The sequence below is a fragment of the Carcharhinus amblyrhynchos genome, chromosome 11 (genome assembly GCF_965287045.1).
Source record: "Carcharhinus amblyrhynchos chromosome 11, sCarAmb.v2.hapA, whole genome shotgun sequence".
In the NCBI taxonomy this organism is placed as follows: domain Eukaryota; kingdom Metazoa; phylum Chordata; class Chondrichthyes; order Carcharhiniformes; family Carcharhinidae; genus Carcharhinus; species Carcharhinus amblyrhynchos.
Window position 1 is genome coordinate 55273508 of NC_137334.1, and position 15531 is coordinate 55289038.

Sequence of the window (15531 nt, forward strand, 5' to 3'; positions counted from 1 at the left end):
TAAATACATAAACATTTGCTGTATTGCTTCAGCAAATCTTACAAATTTGCACCACACACATTCATTTTACTACTTGCAGGTAATAGCTGCATTTATTCTGCATTATTAGTGCGAAATGTGATTCAGTTGAAAATGTGAATTTCATTTTTTAAAAAATGTCTGCTGTGATAGAGTTAAATCTGGCAGCGGCCTGGCAACAAATTCACTCGTGACAGAAAATATCTAGACGCGAATTATAATTGAACTCTGAAGATTATGTAAGCAAGAAAAAGTAGTATAATATCTTGTACTCTAAAAATTACAAACATTTTATAATGAAAATATTATCTACTTCAATGTGGGTATTCCACTGCACTGACTGTTAATCTTTGAGTAAGTTTTGGACTCTTGTGCATCCAAGTTTAGGATTGCCATGAAATGGTCAACCACAAAATAAAAATGTGATAATATTTTGAATGAGTAAAGAGCAGAGAGAATATATATATATATATATATAAATAAAATGAATTAATATTCCTATCACAACAGTTATCACCTTCTTCAGCATTGGACTCTGCTGTTTCACTGAGGATAGTTTCAGCTCTAGATGCTGAACTGAATTGCACCGATGACCTTGGAAACTGAGTACACCTCCACGTTGAATCTGAGAAACAAAAAAAAAGTGGTCTGATAAGCACGTTTTGAAACAAATACAAATCAATAAAAGTTATGAGACTACTTATAAGAATATTAAAAATTAAGGTAAACTGCATGAAGTAACTAATCTATTTGCTAATTAAAAGAAATACCAACTCTTGTGCTTGTTATCCCAACCTCAAAGTTATGGATTTAGCAACGAAAAATATTTTGTTACAATGAATAGCTTACAATTTTGCAATGCAATAATTAATATGTAGACACAATAGGCTTTGTGGTGGAAAACAGAATCAGCTGTGTATTGGGCTATGCTTAGGGATATGCAGGCTACAGAGATTCTCGGCAGTGGTATTCAACCCACTCAAATTAAGAAACATTGTGAAAAGCAGTGAATCAACCCAGCTGATTGACCAAAACTCATGCATGTTTCACACAGTATTTGATCATCAGGACCAATGGACAATAGAGCAGACAAGATTGAAAATAGAGACTAGAAAAATGCCCAAAAAGTGAAACGAAAAGGTCACTGAATTTTATTTCAATCCATGTTAAAATGCAATACTCAAGGCTCCACTTTCAGTTCAATTGTCATCTCCTTTATGGAAATTAACAAAAATGTATAGTTGTGCAGTAATTTAAGCCAATAGTTTTGCAACATGCAACACCCATTTTGCTGCAGCATCCTAGGGTTGGCTTATTTGCAGAGTGCAGGCTCCCTGCACCTCTCAGTAAATATAAGGGGGGTGAGCCTGCCTCCACTTAGCCAGCTTGCACTGCTTTAATTTTTTTCAGGTGACAGGCCTCTAATTAGTACATGGGGGACTTCCATCTGTCTCCAGAAAGACGTCCCTCCACATTGAGCTGCTAGTCAATTGGAGAAAAGCAACTCTGCATGAGACAGGTGGCCATTGCTTGTTTGTAAGCGGTTGACATTCAGTTATGTCTGGATTTCACTGAAATCTTGACTCTCTTCTCTGCCTATCTACATAACATTTAGGGCATTGGCCTAATGCCCTAAATGTTAATTTTAAACTTGGCATAAAAAACAAGGGAATATTATATAAGGAATGTGAGGTATTAGGCGGCAGATCAGATCTCATTAAATGGCAATACTGCTTCAAGAGGCTAAATGACAAATCCTATTCCAATTGTTATTTGGTTCAGTGGCAGGAGGCAGGCAATGTTACATGTGGAAGTAGACAGCTTTTGTGATGGATAATAATGGGTTACAGTCAACACAAGATGGTAATCATGTTGTCTATTCTTAACAGCCTGGTTAAGTTTGAGACAGTAGCCATGCAAGGGATAGAGTACTTAGCTTGTGCTGGTGACTGAAAATGATGCATTCAGTTTTCCAAGACTGGCTACAGTACAAATATTCTGCCATCATAGAAGCAACGAAGGGAGGGCAGAGAGGTAAAGCTGGTTAGTGCACTTGTCAAAATTGACTTCATTCCTTTGGATCACATGAAGGGGCAGTGTGCAGATCAGAAAGATGGCGGCACCTGAAGGAAAGTGTTTAACCTACCATCTGTGTTGATTTGTCATGAACCACATGGATGATGGATGTTATCTTTGAGGGCGCTTCAACCTGAAACATTTGTTTGTGTCGTCGTTTTCTTTTGGAATGCTGTGACAGTCACATGGAACGCCCCCCCTCCCAACCCCCGGCCAGAGAGAATAACCAGCCCAGTCATCGTACAATAATTACTAAAGACTATTAAAGACGAATGCACATGAACAGAACTACAATATACAATTAAACATGAATTACTCAGTTTGTATAGAAGTTACCCCTTGTTCTAAGATCTGAGATTCTTCAACTGCTTAATATTTTCCTGTTCCCAAACATTCAAATTAAATAAATCTAAGTCAAGTTCAACTTATATTTACCACAAAATACAAAGTGGATGATCAAGTCTGGGAACCATTAAGTCCAGGAAATGTCTTTTCCTGGTCCAGCAAAGATATTTAGACAGCCTTTATGAAGGCTTCTGCACTACCTCGGCTCAAAGACTTCAGATATTAAGCTGGTCTCATCTCTTAGATGTTACGATGCTGGAAATTTCCCTCATCTGTCTATTTCTGCTGTCTGCACCACTCATATTCCACAACTCTCAGAATTAGCATCTGTATACCTCCACCGATCTCAGTCATCTTGCTAAGCTGCTTCCTGGTTATAGGGCTATTTGCATCCAATTCTGTCTTGATGACCGCTAATCCCGTTACTGGGAAAAGTCGCATCGGATCTCTCCCTTAGAATGCTAGCTACTGTCACTTGGCAGGTTTTTAACCTGTTGCTGCGCAGACCATATCCCATCATTTCTTGTTCAATTCTTGTTCCTGCTGTTACTATGTAGATCCGTAACACTTGGCTAGAGCAATACCTTTCATTCTTTCCTTTAGCCTTGCATCTTTCTTTGCTTCAAAATGTTTCTTGTAGCAAGAAAAACTTACACCCTGTTGCAAAACATTCTCCAACAATCCTCCAAGAAGAGACTCCCATTTGTATAAATTCATCATGTGCTCCATGTCTCTATTAATAAAAACCCAAACACTACTGTACTTTATGAGTTAACCTATTTCTATTCAATTAAACCTCTAGAATTTTCAGTGCAGTCACATTCTTCAGTGTTTTTCTGTAAGTGTATATTTCCATGCTTTCTTTTCCACCCTATAGTGTATTAAGTCACATTTATCAATATTAAGTTGCATCTATCACTTCTCTGCTGTTTTACTAGCTCTACTCACTTTAGGCAAAACTTCCTGCTTCTAAATTTCAAGATTGAAAATGTTAACCCCATACTACATTCGGAGGTACACCAGTTTCAAACTTTTTCCTAATTCAACGAATTGACGTTGCTATTTTACCTCCCGCAAAATACATCCAAATATTTCTAAAAAGCCTCCGAGGGACCTTTGCCGATTAGGTCTTAGCTAAACCCTTGATTCTTTCCCAAGCAGCAAATTATTGCTATTATGCACCTGTGGCAGAAGGCGAGATGGGTGTACGTGAATCGATGCGGCACAGATTTTCATTAAAGTGCAATAGAGAGTCCGAGCTCTCGGTCTGGACCATCCCTTTGTCTACTTACAACTGGTAGATACACTTAGATTTGCATTTTCCATTTCATTTAATTTCTGTTGCATTCACATTGGTAAAGTGATGAGGCCCACATGCACATTTTCCCTACTTTTGTTCATTCCATGTCTGTATTAACGCTACAGATAAAAAATAGCAAATGATAGGTCAATAAACAGAAACTCCCTTTCTGGCTGACAAACTTATGTTTCTTGCTTCAGAATCAGAAAGTTGTGCGATTAGGTTCCAGGACTTCACAAAATTTAGGCTGACATCAGTGCATTACTGAGAAAGTGCTGTATGGTTACAGACACTGCCTTCAGATGAGATGCTAAACAGAAACCCCACTTGCCCCCTCAGGTAGTGTAAAAGATCCCACATCCCTAATCTGAAGAGTAAGCTACAGGGAAAACTTCTCCCAGCGCCTTAACCAATAGTTAAGTCTCAACCAACATCTAAAATAAAACCTGGTTACGTTATTGCTGTTTGTGGGATCTGCACAAAATGTATGTTGCTTTTCTACATCACAACAATAGACCACTTAAAAAAGCAATCAATCAACTGGCTGTAAAACACTTCCCATCCTGGAAGCTGTGAAAGGTGCAAGTCCTCCCTTCTCCTTTACTATTTTTCCAACCTTACCAAATACCTGATTATCTCAGACTTTGACTTGGATGAAGGAGCCAAAGGTATGGATGCTAAATTTGCTGATGGCAATAGATTCATATGAAAGTACAGTCTTGCCTCCCTGGGTCATCTTCACAAAAAGATATAGATAAGTTGAGCAGGCAAATAAAGCTTATTATTCAAATTGTTTAGAGTGCATAGGTATGAGTTTGACGTTTGAAGTGGGGTTTCTGTTTAGCATCTCATCTGAAGGCAGTGTCTGTAACCACACAGCACTTTCTCAGTAATGCACTGATGTCAGCCTAAATTTTGTGAAGTCCTGGAACCTAATCGCACAACTTTCTGATTCTGAAGCAAGAAACATAAGTTTGTCAGCCAGAAAGGGAGTTTGTGTTTATTGACCTATCATTTGCTATTTTTTATCTGTAGCGTTAATACAGACATGGATGTCCTGATGCTTGAATCACAAAAAGTTAGTACATGTGTAGAACCAGTAATTAGGAAAGCTCATAGAATTCTATTGACTGTCAGGGGAATTGATCATAAAAGCAAGGAGTTTAGTCTTCAGTTATACACGGTACTGGTTAGACCGCATCTGGAGTGCTGGGTCTATTATTGGTCTCCTTATTTAAGGAAAGGTGTAAATGGATTAGTAATTCAGAGAAGGTTTGCTAGAATATTGTTAGGAATGAGTGGGTTGTCTGCTGAGGAAAGGTTGGGTTTCTGTCCATTGACTTTCAAAAGAATAAGACGCAATTTGATTGCAACATACAAGATCCTGAGGAATTTTGACAGGATGGATGAAGAGAAGGTGGTTCCTCTTGTGGGAGGATCTAGAACTAAAGGTCACTGTTTAAAATAAGGGGTCACACACGGAAGACAGATGAGGATAATCTTTTTCTGAGAGTCATGAGTCTTTGGAGCTCACTATCAAAAAGGTGGCAGAAGCAGAGTCTTTGAACATTTTAAGGCAGAGCTCGATAGACTCTTGATAAACAAGGGAGTGAAAGGTTATTGCGGTAGACAAATGTGAGATCAAGGTCAATCAGATTAACCACAACTGATTTGAATGGCTAGATGGGGCAAGTGGCCTATACCTATTCCTAATTTGTACACATGTATTTATAAGCTTAAGATAGATAAAAATAACCTGTCCTTTTTAGATTTCCATTGACCCGTTGTGCTATTTAAAAACACTGAATGCTTTGCTGTGCTTGGATGGCCATCCCAAAATCAAATCCTACCTCTTAAACTTGGAACACAAGATTAGAAATGCTCTTGTGCTTAAGTGCATAAAACAATTCAACTTTTGAACTTTTTGCTTTTATGAAAACCTTAAATTACCATTAGGACAACATCATGTCTGCCCCAAATTACAGTCAAGTATCCATTATATAATTTTATACAAGTAATTTTCACCTGAAATCATGGAGAAAGCAACTAAACTTAAAATTTCTGTCTCCATTTGATATGGATACTAATGTACAAAGAATATCTAAATAAGACCACCAAATTAAATGCATTTAATTTACCCCCTTCACCCATTTCTACATTCTTAGTATCCAGTGCTGTTAAAAACGGCACTTTTCTAAAGAAAGCATAAATTAGTACATTTCTCTAAAACTGATTCAAGATCAAAATAGTTGAGAAGCTACTTATTAGGATTCATTACCTTATTAAAATAAAAACTGCTTTTAATAGGTAATACTAATGCACTAAAAATAACACCCCTACTACCTGTCTTGCTTATTTATAACCCTTTCTAACCTGTTACGGCCATGACTCCCACGTACCTGCCGCATCTATTTTCTCCATAGGTGACAGGGACGATTCCCTCACCCACCCAAGCTAATTCCTCACTTTCTGCTCTGTCCAAAGCTCTGAGGCAACCCCTGCAAAGAGTACAATACAAGCACTCAATGTGCTTTCCAAACCATGGTTCTGATTTACCAACAGAAGATGAAAGAGGAGGCCAAGAGCAATATGGGAGCAAGGAAGTCAGCAGGATGCCAGTGTTATATTTGTAGAACCTGTTGCAGAATAAAAACAGAAGTGATAGCACGTGGGTTTTGGGTGTGACAACAGAACCGGTTTACTCCATAGTGGTTGGATCTAGATTGTAAAGCCCACAAAGTAGTTAATGACATCATGGGCAGACCAAGTAACCAATCTCTTAAGGGACCACATAACATACAATAAAGCTAATATACAACAACAGGCAGGTCAGATGAAGACGCAACAGCAGACCTAGGGTTGGATGGTATATGGAAAGCAAAATGGAAAAAGTGTTCAGCTAGCATAAAAAGTAGCTGGCCTTAGCCCAATAGTGAAGCATTATGATGGGGTGCAATTGCCAATGTGGGAATGGAGACAGAAGCAGAAAAAATTAAAAACTGTAACCAAATTCTCAATGAGAGCGCGCAAAATAAAACGGTGAACTCAGTCATTAGAAGCCTGTAACTACTTGATAACTTGCAACTAATTACATAGGGATCCCATTATGAATGGCTACATTTTACATTTAAAAAGTGACAAATTAATTGTTGACAGCATTTCAACTAGGGAAACACATAAATGACAATGAAGTTGGGACAGCAATGAGGTTTTATATGCTGAGACATGATAACTACAAGTATTAGTTAGGAGTAACAGATTTAGCAGTCATACCATTTCACTGGCTCTAAGGCAACACAACTAAGCTTTACAAAAAAACCCACAAAGATCCAGAATTGAAAGACACCTTAGAAAAATCATTTTAGGTTTACATGTTGATTTGTATCATAATAAACATTTAAGAGGACATAGAATAAATGGAATTCTGACTTTTCCCTGGCTGTGTGTTGTGGAAGATATGGAAAAGCTTTATTTCCAGAGTGTTTAATAATCACAAACTGAAGGAACTTGAACTTGAATTCATCTCAAAGCTTTCAGATAATGCCAAAGGAAAAGTCAGTATCCACTGTGCTGGCCGTTATGCATACATACAGATGCACAAGCAGCACAGGATCAAACTTTAATTAATAGCCTCCTTTTCCATTTTTCACTCTTCCCCTCTAAACTAAGCTGCCCATTAACATTTATTGTTTAGGTAAGCGGTTAGAACCGAGGGTTGTTTTCAACTCTAAATAAATAAATGGACGCAGTTACTCAAAAAAAGTAATCAAATTTGCAGTAGATATCAAACTAGGAAGAACAGTGGAATTAGAGGAAGCAGCTTAAATTTATAGAAATAGCATGCAAATATGCTACGCAGAAGTTGACACAATGCCAAGTACTGTGCTTAAGGGAAAAAAAAAGGTCAATTAATGTGCTTAAATAATCAAGGATGGAAGCTTCCTGTTGTCAGGTCAGCAAATCGAGAGTATGTTAAATGGAGAACTGTGTAGCTAAAACAGCAACACACAGAAAGAAGTGGTGACAAAGCTGTCGAGCCAGATACGAACTTGTGGACTTCGTGTTGTTCTGCAGAACATAGGGGAGACATTAAACACTGGAAGAAATGCAGACAAGATCCATACAACTGAATTCTAAATTCAGAGGTACAGGTCAACAGGAAAAAGACTAGAAAAAATGAAGCCATTCAGTCTGGAACAGTAGGGCTTGTGAGTGGTGACGTTTCAAATATAGTTAAGGAAATGGAAAAGACAAATACTACTTCTAAGCTAAAAAAATGTTGGACTAACACCGGGTTGTAATTCTAATTTAGTGAAAGGCAGATTTATGAAATAAATCAAAAAAAGCTTCGGTGCAATCAGTGGAATGCACTTCCAGAAGAGCAGTTGTGATGAAAATAATTGGATATTGAAAATGGAAGAAATGAAGGTGTTTTTGGATAGGTAGACAAAGATGGGTCTTCTCATTCATATTTATTACAACAACAAAACCAGTTTTCATTGGTACTTGCACTGTAAAAATGGTCTAAAACACAGTAATTGGCTTTCCAAGTGCCAAGGTACACAAGGAATAAAAAAAGGTCAAGACAGTTTGATATTTCAAACAAGATGCACTACAAACTGATATCACACCATTTTATTACATTCAAGCATAACCTGAACAAATATTTACACTAAGTCACCATTTAATGTTCCTCCCATTGTAACGTGTAGCACAAAGCATCGGCTGTTGCCTTAAAAAGTTAATGTTTCATTACTTACGCATGCAGAACTTATTATGCAAGAACATGGTGAAGCTACTACTGGATATTCTTAATATAAACTTCTGCTCAGTGAGATAATATAGTTAAGTGTCAGGTTAGAGTAATGCATGTTGCAATCCTGTGCCACATTAGAAAGACAACAGTATCAAGGAGTTTCTTTGGCCACTCTGATTCCAATTTAGCAGAAGCCTCACAGCAGAATGCTAAACCTTACACAAAGAGCTAACTATAAATGAAACTCAGTTGGAAGGGATAGCAAGCAGAAAAATACCTGAATTGTTGCTCAAGCAATTGGCACTATTGCCAGGTGAACAAGCTGATGCCAGTTTAGGCCTCTTGGAATCGCTGTTCTGGGTCTGCGTTAAAAATCTTGAAGTTGCTCCTGGATGTCTCTCTGTTTCATTGTATATCGTTGACTGCAAAGGCGCAGGTAAGTGGCATCCTTCAGATGTGGAGAACTGTATGAAAAATGTTTTAAGTGTTAATGCTGTTGGAAAATTAATGCACCTTTAATCAGTTAAGTAACAATTAAAGTTAATTTCTGAATCTGAAACCGAATATACCATTCTATTTCTGTTTCCCGAAAAACCCACAGACCATGGTTCTTCACATCCTCGTGAGCTGCACCCTGAAACAGTGGTCGATAGTTTCAACATATGTTCATTGGGTTCTGGTTCAGATATAGGAAAGTCTCTACGGGGCATATGATGCAATCGAGATCCCTGCAAGAAATAATAGCCTATGTAAGGCAATATATAGGAAGAGTTGACTGAAGAACAAGGGGAACCATGAGCCCTTGAGGACTAGAAGGAAATAACAGAGCAGCATTAGAGAGAACTTGGACTAAAGAATCAACCCAATAAAGGTGCAGCAGGGTTGCACATAAAAGCAGCAGAGCTACTTGGCCCCACAACCAACACATTACCAGATCTATCAGACATTGGGCAACTAAAGGGAAAAGAAAAACTCCTTGAGCAGACTATATTCAACCATGGCAGGGCCTGGCATACCAGTGCAAGTCGAATTTTTCCAGTTTCCTGACCCTGTCTTCTTTACACCATAAACACCCAAACCTCTATTCCCATAAGGGCAGTCTGAAAGCTTTGAACTTCTTCCCAATTCCCATCACACCATCTAGGAGTGCTATTAATTCACAAGGAACAGTTTAGTCCATGATATATTCCTCGATGGAGTGGCTATGGCGTATAGGCATTTAACAAATCTTTCATGTAGGTTTCATTCAAAAACTCACGTAGAAGTCCAAACCTTTATCATTATTCCAATCGACTGCCACCCATCTCAAAATACTTCTGATTTTTACTACCTGTAGGAAGCGACAACTCAAGACCTAAATTTGTTTCCTTTTTGATGAAGATTTTAAACACATTCATTTTGTTTTTTCACTGATCATATAGTTCTTATTCAAGCATAATCATGCCTTGAAAATCTATCCCTGCTTTCTACTATTTTCCACAATAGTTATTGGGATTATAATTTTGTTTGAAATTTTTGTCCTAGTTTCCAACTTTTTTTTTAAGGTTACTGCTCTTTACTACCATGCTATATTCCAGAAATTAAGTTGAAAGAAAGGACTGGAACAAAAATGTTCCACAAAAAGGCAGGCATGAAAATGGGAGCATTGTGGGTTTCCATAGCAACACCTTTTAACGCCACACTTTCTCCAGTTAAAAGAAAAGTTGCTGAACATGAGAACAGTTCAGCCAGACGATCGAGAAATATATCATAAACTTAACAGTTGGATAAAAAGATCAATAAAATTCAATTTGAAGATGCCTCAATCTGTACTCGTGGTTAAATTGTTGGATGCACCAAGGTGTTTTATATGGACAGCCTATAGATTCTAACTGGCACTTGGCTCTCGCGGACACGGATCCTGTTGGATCATGACTGCTGCCTTGAAAGAAATTCCTGGGAAACAGTCATTTCCTTCAGCCTTCATAGAACAAATATCATATTCTATGATGATGCAAAGAGAAGGCTCAATGATATCCAGATTTCAAACTAGTTCAAATGCTGGGCACGGACATCAGAAGCATCAAAGACAATGAAAATACCATTTGCAGATTTGGCTATGACAGCGGAAGACAGAATTGGAATAACTGTAAGATAGAGGAATCCTAGGAATGCCCAAGGAACAGTTACTGGGTGTTTCAGGTCATACTTGAAGTATCATTAAGCAGTGAACTGCCTATAGTGGCAGAGGTAGGGCCCTCTCCTGACAAAGAATTCTGAGGAAGAGGATGAAAATTATGATGCACCTCAACAAATTGTGATCTGAACATTGCACATGCAGACCAGACACCGGTTTTGATACGTTACTGTTAAGTACTAAATTGAAACATTAAAAATTAGAATGTTTTACAGTAAAACATTAATTCGACAAGAATGCATAGTTTCAATTACGAAATGAACTTGAAATTAATAATTTTTAGCCATGTTTCACACATCTTCCTGATGGTTTGAACAGAGGGGAGTACGGTAGGATGAGAGAGGAATTGGCGAATGTTGATTGGGGGAGCGTGTTGGAAGGTAGGTCTGCTGAGGAACAGTGGAGGATCTTTAAGGAGATCTTTCTTGGTGCTCAGCAGAAATTTATTCTAATGGTTAAAAAGGATCGTAGGAGGAGAGATAATCAGCCGTGGATAACAAAGGAGGTAAAGGTAAGCGTTAAATTAAAAGCGGATGCGTTTAGAGTAGCTAAGAGTAGTGGGTGAGAAGACGATTGGGAGAGGTTTAAATGTCAACAAAGAATGACAAAGAAGTTGATAAAGAAGGGTAGGAGAAACTATGAAGCTGGGCTAGCGCTTAATATAAAAAAGGATAGCAAGAGTTTTTATAAATATATAAAAAGGAAGAGGCTGGCTAGGGTGAACGTTGGACCCTTAGAGGATGAGAGGGGGGACTTAGTGGTAGGGGATGGGGAAATGGCTGAGGCCTTGAATAACTTTTTTGTTTCGGTCTTCACGGAGGAGGACGTGAATAATTTGCCAGGTGTTAGCGATGGAAAGATGGTAGGAGAGGAGGGCCTGAATGACATTATTGTTACTAGAGAGGCGGTGCTCGACAGACTGGAGGGACTGATTGTGGACAAGTCCCCAGGACCGGATGGAATGCATCCAAGGCTTCTGAAAGAAATGGCAGAGGTGATAGTGGATGCCTTGGTGATTATTTTCCAAACGTCGCTGGATTCCGGGGAAGTGCCGGAAGATTGAAAAACGGCTAATGTTACGCCGTTGTTTAAGAAGGGTGGCAGGCAAAAGGCAGGGAATTACAGGCCGGTTAGTTTAACGTCTGTTGTAGGTAAAATGTTAGAATCCGTGATCAAGGAGAAAATAGCAAGGCATCTTGAGAAGAATTGTTTGATAGAGCAGACGCAGCATGGTTTCGTTAAGGGGAAGTCGTGTCTGACAAATTTATTGGAGTTCTATGAGGATGTATCTAGGGCGGTGGATAGAGGAGAGCCGGTGGATGTGGTCTTTCTTGATTTTCAGAAGGCGTTTGACAAGGTGCCTCACAAGAGGTTATTGCAGAAGGTCAGGGGGAATGGAGTTGGGGGTAGGGTGTTAGCGTGGATAGAGGATTGGCTGTCAAATAGGAGGCAGAGAGTGGGGGTCAATGGGTGCTATTCGGATTGGCGGTTGGTGACTAGTGGAGTGCCCCAGGGGTCGGTGCTGGGGCCTCAGCTATTTACCATTTATATAGATGATCTGGAGGAGGGAACCGAGTGTATGGTGTCGAAATTTGCTGATGACACCAAGATTGGTGGAACGGCAAATTGTGCGGAGGGTGTGGAGAGTCTGCAGAAGGATCTAGATAGGCTGGGCGAATGGGCCAGGAAATGACAAATGGAATTTAATGTTGGCAAATGTGAAGTTGTCCACTTTGGTAGGAATAATGGTAGGAAGGACTATTACTTACGTGGTGAAAAACTGCAGCATGCAACGGTGCAGAGGGACCTGGGGGTCCTTGTGCATGAGTTGCAAAACCCCAGCCTGCAGGTGCAGCAGGTGGTCAGGAAGGCTAATGGGATGCTGGCCTTCATAGTGAGGGGGATTGAATATAAAAGTAGGAGGTCTTGCTGCAGCTGTACAGGGCACTGGTGAGGCTGCAGCTGGAGTACTGTGTGCAGTTTTGGTCGCTGCACTTACGCAAGGATATTTTGGCCTTGGAGGGAGTGCAGAGGAGGTTTACTAGGCTGATACCAGAGTTGAGGGGGTTGAACTATGAGGAGAGGCTGAATAAACTAGGCTTGTACTCTATTAGAGTTTAGAAGAATGAGGGGAAATCTCATTGAGGCATATAAGATGATGAATGGGATGGATAGGATAGAGGTGGAGAGGCTCTTCCCGCTCAGAAAGGACAGTAGGGCTACAGGGCACAGCCTCAAGATAAAAGGTAAAGGAGTTGAGGAGGAACTTCTTCACTCAAAGGGTGGTGAATCTCTGGAATTCTCTGCCCGTTGAAGTGGTGGAGGCTGCCTCGCTAAATATTTTTAAGACGCGGGTTGATAGGTTTTTGGTAGGCAAGGGGATTAAGGGTTATGGGGAGAGGGTGGGAATGTGGAACTGATACACGACAGATCAGCCATGATCTTACTGAATGGCGGGGCAGGCTCGAGGGGCTAGATCGCCTACTCCTGCTCCTATTTCTTATGTTCTTATTCTATTGTAGCCGGTTTCATTATTATGGGTGAAAACAAGAATTGTTGTCATTTAGTTTGGGAGGTAAAGAAAATAAAAAAAAGATTAAAAGTATTTTGTCTGGAAGAGCCAGTATTTTGGCAGCCACAGTGAAAATGGAATACAACATGTCAAATTTTTGAGAAATTTTTACACAGTGGGCATACTTAAAAGAGCATATTCATTGAATGTTTAGTTGAGAGATAATATGCACTCCTCAGAGGCTGAAGATAGGTTATGGATCACCAGCTGGAGAGAAAAGGAAATCTTCAGAATTAAGTACGGAGATACAAGACATCAACCACTGAATTGTTCTACATAGAAATACATGCAACAAGAAATGATTAGTGGTCCTAGAGAAGGGATATCTTGCAGTATCCTGTGCTTTGCACAGAACATAAAAGCTCTTGATTAATTCTGTTTTGACACTGATTGTACAGAGGGAAGGGAATCTGTTAATTGCATGCAGGTAACGGAAACTAAAAATTCACTTGTGCCCCTATAAATAGACAACTGAAACAACGAGCTGTTGGGTTCATAGAATCATACAGTGCAGAAGGTGCAAACTTTTAATTTATAACTCATGCTTAAAGATTGGTTCTGGTCTTATCCTTCAACTGGCCTTCTAGAATATATTTTAAAAAGTGTCCATTTTAAAATCCCATCGTGGCCTCTGCAGCCTCACCCAACTGTGCCCTCTCCTGTATTCTTAAATCCTCCAACTTTGGCCATCTCTGCATTTCACCATTGGTGAAAAAGAGAACACCTTGGTTCCTATTTCCAAAATTTCTTTCCTTCTGTTTTTATATTTAATAGCATTTATAAGATTAATCTTTTTGATCTAGTAACTTTCTTCATTCTGTAAAGCAACTAAGTATTTTTAGACATTAAAAAGATAATTGCAAGTTGTTATAGTATTTATTTCTTCGCAATAACTGCCACTGAAGTAGCCATTACCTGAACTTCATTCTCCATTTTCTTTGGAGTTTCTGTTGTTGCATACGAATCACCCAAGCCATCTGATCTACCCTCATACAACTTCTTTGTTCCTGATGAAGGTGTTGATAAAGCATGATGTGCTTCAACAGACAATCTTGTGGGTATTCTTGAGGGTTTGGGCTCCATCCCCACAGGGCACTGCATTAAAAATGAATTAGACAAGTTATTTGCACAACTGTTAACTGCTTACTAATTACCATGGTTGGTTAAAGGTAGATAAAGCAAATAATGTGTAAATTGTCCCCAGGCGTGACATGACAGGATATTGATGATCAGTAGACCTGTACAGGTCACTAATTAACACAAGAAGAAAAGCTTCACAAAATAGATTTCTTAACTCTGGTTAAAACTCTTGCAAGGAGGCCTTTTTTTTGGCATTAACGACACAAACCTGTGGAAAAATACTCCTCAATTAGATCAGAGCAATAAAAAAAGGACAAAGAAGAAAATTTGAGACTGGTGATATCAGCAGCAGAAAGAGAGATTGTTTGAAATCACGTAGCAATATTAAATCAGTGAATAATTATAACTGAATAGTTTATCTACCAAAGCAAATTCAAAAATAAGAAAATCAAACAGTGTATGCATTCAAATAACTTATGCAAGTGTGCTCATTTCCATCTGTGGACAGCCATTGAACTGATATCATACACAACAATAAACTTCAGTGGCTTAAATAAAAGCTTAGTCCTCAAGATGAATTTTATGCATTTGTTTCGATGCATTTCTCTACAAATAATTTACACTGAGAAATTAAAAATACACCTTTTCAGAAATTGCTGAAAAGGAAGTTACACAGTTAAAATAATGTCTCCCTATATAGAAAACCACAGAAAATTTACAGCTCAGAAACAGGCCTTTTGGACCCTCTTGTCTGTGCCATTTTTTGCCTAGTCTCACTGACCTGCACTTGGACCATATCCCTCCACACCACTCTCATCCAGGTACCTGTCCAAGTTTTTAAATGTTAAAAGTGACCCTGCATTTACCACTTTATCCGGCAGCTCATTCCACAGTCCCACCACTCTGTGTGAAGAAGCCCCCCGCTAATATTCCCTTCAAACTTTTCTCCTTTCACCCTTAACCCATGCCCTCTGGGTTTTTTTTCCTCCCCTAGCCTCAGTGGAAAAAGCCTGCTTGCATTCACTCTATTTATACCCATCAAAATCTTATACACCTCTATCAAGTCTCCCCTCATTCTTCTACGCTCCAGGGAATAAAGTCCTAACATATTCAATATCTCTCTGTAACTCAGCTTCTCAAGTCCTGCAATATCCTTGTGACCTTCTCCGCACTCTTTCAATCTTATTTACAACCTTCCTGTAACTAGG

At 39.1% G+C, this 15531-nt stretch overlaps 1 protein-coding gene across 7 annotated transcripts in view; it reads right to left on the reverse strand.

Moving 5' to 3' along the window:
• marchf7 (membrane-associated ring finger (C3HC4) 7) overlaps nt 1-15531 on the reverse strand; it is a 61393-nt gene that overhangs the window by 34473 nt on the left and 11389 nt on the right. For 5 of the 7 annotated variants that reach the window (XR_013888164.1, XM_080199136.1, XM_080199138.1 and 2 more), the window contains exons 2-5: nt 14159-14338; nt 9065-9223; nt 8773-8959; nt 536-643 (exon numbers count right to left, since the gene is read on the reverse strand). Coding sequence is in view for 6 of the 7 variants with exons in the window: in XM_080199136.1 (XP_080055262.1) it covers nt 536-643; nt 8773-8959; nt 9065-9223; nt 14159-14338 (634 nt within the window). In the remaining variant the exon portion in view is untranslated. Of the gene's footprint in view, nt 1-535; nt 644-8772; nt 8960-9064; nt 9224-14158; nt 14339-15531 lie in introns of those variants that run through there. The other 2 variants (XM_080199140.1, XM_080199139.1) reach the window with 2 other exon arrangements.